The following is a 5,975-nucleotide window of genomic DNA, read 5'->3' as shown; positions in this document are numbered from 1 at the left end:
CAGAGCAACCTCCAAAGAAATTAAAGGTGAACTCCAAGGCCAAGGTACATCAGTGTCAGATCGCACCATTCGTCGTTGTTTGAGCCAAAGTGGACTTCATGGGAGACGACCAAGGAGGACACCACTGTTGAAAAAAATTCATAAAAAAGCGAGACTGGAATTTGCAAAATGCATGTTGACAAGCCACAAAGCTTCTGGGAGAATGTCCTTTGGACAGATGAGACCAAACTGGAGCTTTTGGTAAGGCACATCAACTCTATGTTCATAGACTCAAAAACCAAGCATACGAAGAAAAGAACACTGTCCCTACGGTGAAACATGGAGGAGGCCTCAGTAATGTTTTGGGGCTGCTTTGCTGCATCTGCACAGGGTGTCTGTGAAAGTGTGCAAGGTTACGATGAAATCTGAAGACTATCAATGGATTTGGAGAGAATGTGCTGCCTAGTGTCAGAAAGCTTGGTCTCAGTCGCAAGGTCATGGGTCTTCCAACAGGACAACGATCCAAAACACACAGCCAAAAACACCCAAGAATGGCTGAGAGAAAAGCGTTGGACTATTCTAAAGTGGCCTTCTATGAGCCCAGATCTGAATCCCATTGAACATATGTGGAAGGAGCTGAAACATGCCATTTGGAGAAGACACCCATCAAACCTGAGACAACTGGAGCTGTTTGCTCATGAGGAGTGGGCCAAAATACCTGTTGACAGCTGCAGAACGCTCATTGACAAATACAGAAATCGTTTTAATTGCAGTGATTGCCTCAAAAGGTTGTGCAACAAAATATTAAGTTATGGGTACCATCATTTTTGTCCAGCCATATTTCATTAGTTTGTTTTTTTTAAATAATTATGTTAATCAACAATTCAAAAGTGATGGCTGATTTTGATTATTTAATTTTCAATAAATTTTATTTATTGTTACTTTTGTGAGTTTCAAGTGATTTCAGTGAGAATTGTGGTTTTTCCTTCTTTAACTGAGGGGTACCAACAATTTTGTCCACGTGTGTAGTTCTGTGGTCTGTGATACTGTTATGGTTCTGTGAATCACTGAGGCATTGTGTGTTTGTGTGTTCTTTGTCCTCAGAATTTTCAAAAAAACAAAGTGTTTTATGATTAATGGTGATGTTGTGTTTGTCCTATTTTGGACAGTATTAAAACAAAGAAAACAATTTGAAGTTGTTTTTAAGTTATATACCATGATTTTACCAGTCCGGCCCATTTGGGAATAGATTTTCCTCTGTGGCCCCTGAGCTAAAATGAGTTTGACACCCCTGGGTTAGATGATCATTTATCAAACACTGGAAACGTGTGAACTTTGACAGTTATTGAATGTACAGTAGTCTGTTTGCTTTAACTATTAACACTTCATACATTTCATTGTCCAAATATTTGTGTTGTTGACATGGTGAGCACTTACTCTTTTCAGCTTCACTGACACCCACAAACTCACCATGACTCCATAACACATTACATCATCGCATACTGAGATATCCACAAGTACTACCAGGTCCTCATCAACAACCATGTCCCCATAAAACACTCTCTCTCCATGAAATGTTTTGTCCCCTTGCAACATCATGTCATTAAACCGCATGTCCCCCCCCCAAAAAAACCCAATGTCCTCGCATCCCACCACAATTGAGATTCACATTGACACATGGATTATCAGGACTCCTTGGATGTTCAGTGTGACTCATCTGATATCCTACACGTTAAGATGTGTTTAAGGGGAGAAAAATTGTGTAATTTATGATCACATGCTATATTCAGCAGTCAGAGTGATATTGCAATGCTATGACAAGGAGCATCTGTTGAGATGTTGATACTCTTCCTGATGACAGCAGGCAGATTAGGAAAATATTTTAATCAGCACTGATGGTACAGAAAATGTGTGGGAATTTGATGTTAAATATATGTAATTTATGTATATTCATTTAAGTTTTAAGCTCTGCATTCTCATTTACTGACTCACCATCAGTGTTGAGTGTAACATCTTTGAGGCAGAATGAGGTTTTGTGTTTGGGAAGTGCTTGGGATGGACTTAGACAATAGATTTTTAATGATGAAGATCGGGATAAGAGGCTGAGAGAATTATGTCAGTGGTGATCCAACCATAATAATAATAATGGCCTCTGTCGGTCAGGGATGACTATGGGTATAGCATCCAAGTTGTGTACTTGGCTGAAGCATCGGCGACCATGGCTGTGGAGAACTCCAATTTTGAGGTGCTTGGTCACGGCTCCTCTCCATTGTGACCGATCAGCTGTGAGATTTTCCCAGGTCTCTGTGTCAATACCCACAGCCTTCATGTCACGCTTCACAACAAAGACAGAAATACAACTGTGTGTTTGTGTTCAGTCAAGTGTGAATCTCATTTCAGTTTCTGTTCAGTTTGACTGAAGGAGGTTTTTGTACAACGGTTTTTCACTGTGAGAACGACCACTGACTGTTGATGTAGAATTCTCCCATACAATAATAAACTGCAGCATCTTCAGCCTGAACTCCACTGATGGTCAAAGTGAAGTCTGTGTTTGATCCGCTGCCAGAAAATCGATCTGGAATCCCAGATGCTCTAGAACTACTATAGTAAATGAGCAGTTTAGGAGGTTCTCCATCTCTCTGTTGGTACCAGGATTGGTCTTCTCCATCATCTACCCTGTGACTGGTCTGACATCTGATGGTGACAGAGCCTCCCAGAGCAGAACTCACTGATCCAGGCTGAGTCACTGTGATCTGACCTCTGGACTCTGAGGATACAGAGACACAAACAGAAAGCAGAGTCATGGTTTTGTGGGCTTCATTTTGAGATGGATTAATGTTGATCGAGGAGTTTGATTCTCTGGACTTTACCTGTGAAGCAGCAGCAGAGGAGAGTCCAGATGAAGATGAAAGTCATGTTTTTGGTGAGGAGGATTTCTGTGTCTTCTGTTGTCATGGAGGACAGCTGTCAGTCATCCAGTGTTCAAGTGTCAGGACTATAAAGTCTCCCAGAGCACTGGAGCATGGTGCTGCTGATGCAAAGTGTCTCTCTATGGAAATGCTCTGACTGACTCCAACAGGGACTTGGATCAATCTGAGGATGTAGGCTATCAATGGATTAATTTATTTTATCAGAATATTGATCAGAAATATGTGTCCAGACTGTTTTCTGGATTTTTTTGTGGCATGAAACTTATTTCTAAAAGAAATGTTTGACTTTTGCGTCCAGATAGCTCAGCATTGATTTGGCACAATAAAAACAAAAAATCAAGACAAATGAATATATTTCAAAATTCCTGTCACTCTGATGAAGTTTGTTTTCATGTGAAGCAGCTGTTTGTCTCACTGAGACTGTTTGTGTTGAGTTTGTTTGTTTCAAAGTCAGAGAGCCGTGTCTCTCTACAGTCAGAGGTTTTTGTACGGCCGCTCAATCAGTTTGTATCACTGTGGTGGACTTTTGGTGGAGGAACCAGACTGGAATTTGGACGTAAGTTCCATTTTTGATGTATTTCTTAAAGATCTAGCACTGTTCCAGTGTTCTTAATATGTCCATTAATTATACTGAGGAGTATAAAAAGCTTTTCCTGTAAATTCTTTTACAAACATTTTGTCATGAGGACACTATGTTGACTTTACCAATGGAAATTAAGAAAACACAAAATGGATTAAAAATAATAGAATGGTACAGAAGATAAATCATTTTCTAGTGTGAATAATTGAATCTTTAGCGCTTGTAGGTTTAGTTCAGTGTGACAAAGTCAGAGAGTCGTGTCTCTCTACAGTCAGAGGTTTTTGTACGGCGGTTCAATCAGTTTGTATCACTGTGGTACACGTTCGGTGGAGGAACCAGACTGGAATTTGGACGTAAGTTCCATTTTTGATTTATTTAAAAAAAAATCTATTCCTGTTTCAGTATCCTTAGCTTGTCCATTAATTCTACTGAAGAGTATAAACATCTTTTTCTTTAAATTCTTTTACAAATATTTTGCCAATAGGACACTACGTTGGAAATTCAAAAAAATGATACAATGGATTTAAAATAATATAATGTTACAGAAGATAAATCATTCTCTGGTGGTAATGGTTCAGTCTTTAGTGCTTGTAGGTTTAGTTCAGTGTGACAAAATCAGAGAGTCGTGTCTCTCGACAGTCAGAGGTTTTTGTACCGCGGCTCAATCAGTTTGTATCACTGTGGTACACGTTCGGTGGAGGAACCAGACTGGATGTTGGACGTAAGTACTGTGTTTGATGCTAAATACAAAATGTACTGAAATGATCTTTTTTAATGGTTTGAATGAGAGACAAATTTCTTTACAATATTTCTGTTTTAATTTCTCCTCATGAAGGTTAACTCTGATCAGCTTTGCTATTATTTCTGTCTGGCACAAATTTCAAAATTATAATGTTGTGAAGTTAAAATTGTCAAATACATCACAGAATTTTTTTTTCCAAATTTCCATTAAATTAACTGTTGTTTGGATGAATTAATTTACATGAAAAAAGAATCATCAAATGACACGGCACCCACTGTAATGAAAAATTACAATTCAAAAATGGATGAAATCTCTGATGTCTGTGTTTTGTCAGATATTGTTTCAAATTCAGTTTAAAACAGTTAAATAATGATAGAAAACCATGTACAGAACATTTTATGGTGGTGAGTTGATGTTCTCATCTTATTTCCACAAAATGATTTCAAGTAATGTTTCGGTCAGACTGTTGATGATTTAAAGAAAAACTTGTGAATGTTTCCACATCTGCTGCTTTTATTTCCAGAGTATCTGACATATTTGAACATGTTGATGATTCTCTGTGTGCTGATGTGCATGAGAGGTTTGTTAAAGGGAAGTGAAACAATGTGTGAGTGAGTGACTGGTGGAGCAGAAAAAGCATCTGACAGAAACTCCTTGAAGGACTAAATCCAGTCTCTCACAGTGAAGGTGTCCAAGTGGCTGCTGTTTGATTGACAGCTGTGTGCTCCCTGTCCTCTATGCTGATTGGTGTCTCCTAGGTGATGTCCGTCCCTCCCTGACGGTGCTGCCCCCCTCCACAGAGGAGCTGCAGCAGGGGAAGGCCACGCTCATGTGTCTGGCCAACAAGGGCTTCCCCTCAGACTGGAGTCTGTCCTGGAAGGTGGACGGCAGCAGCAGCAGCAGCAGCTGGGAGGAGAGCAGGAGCCCCGGGGTGCTGCAGGAGGACGGCCTCTACAGCTGGAGCAGCACCCTGAGGCTCCCTGCAGACCAGTGGGGGAAGGTGGGCTCTGTGAGCTGTGAGGCCACCCAGGGCTCCCAGACTCCACTCTCAGAGACACTGAGGAGAGACCAGTGTTCCCAGTCCTGACCTCACCCACTGGGAACATCACACTGGTTCTGTTCTGATACTGTTCTCTGTTTTTCTTTCTCTCTTTGGCTCTTTCATTTCTAATGACTCCAACTTACCATTATTATGATTCACCTTCAGTGATGCTGATACTGTTCATGCTTCAAAACAATAAAGATTTGTCTCTGATTATCAACTTTTTCATGGGTCTTTAGTTTTTTATTCATTTATTAATTTATTTTATTTTCTTATTCCATACCCGTCATACAGTGACAATAAAGGCTTTCTATTCTATTCTATTCTATTCTATTCTATTCTATTCTATTCATCTCAGGAGGGGAAATTCTGATTTTCGCATATCCCCCTCAATCGGGAGCATCAGAGCGAAGGTTCAGCCATGGGACGGTGCCCCTGGAGCAGGAAGGGTCATGAATCTATCGTGAATCTTAAGAAATCTTAAGAAATATGAGTCAGATTTTCTCATCACAGCAGACAATTGTAATTCTAAACTCTCGGAATAAATCAGGTATTACAGCTTTTCTCAGTTGCTTTGGTGCATTTCTCGAATCATCATCGACATTTGCAACACAGCAAGTGCATTTCTCAATACAGTTCATACAAATAGCGAAACATCTCTCAGAAGTAAATATCTGTGTCAGTGAACATGTCATTGCCATC

The 5,975-nt window shown here is 40.0% G+C and overlaps 1 gene segment (V, D, J or C); it reads left to right on the top strand.

Annotated features, from left to right (window-relative positions):
* LOC127536235 (Ig kappa-b4 chain C region-like) overlaps window positions 1-5,493 on the top strand; it is an 11,946-nt gene extending 6,453 nt beyond the window's left edge. Inside the window, 1 exon segment of the C gene segment in view lies at window positions 4,990-5,493. Coding sequence covers window positions 4,990-5,318 — 329 coding nt within the window.
* The last annotated feature ends 482 nt before the right edge of the window (window positions 5,494-5,975 follow it).

This window comes from Acanthochromis polyacanthus, chromosome 11 (genome assembly GCF_021347895.1).
Source record: "Acanthochromis polyacanthus isolate Apoly-LR-REF ecotype Palm Island chromosome 11, KAUST_Apoly_ChrSc, whole genome shotgun sequence".
In the NCBI taxonomy this organism is placed as follows: Eukaryota; Metazoa; Chordata; class Actinopteri; family Pomacentridae; genus Acanthochromis; species Acanthochromis polyacanthus.
Note: the sequence above shows the minus strand (reverse complement) of the source record. Positions and strands in the feature narration are given on the sequence as shown.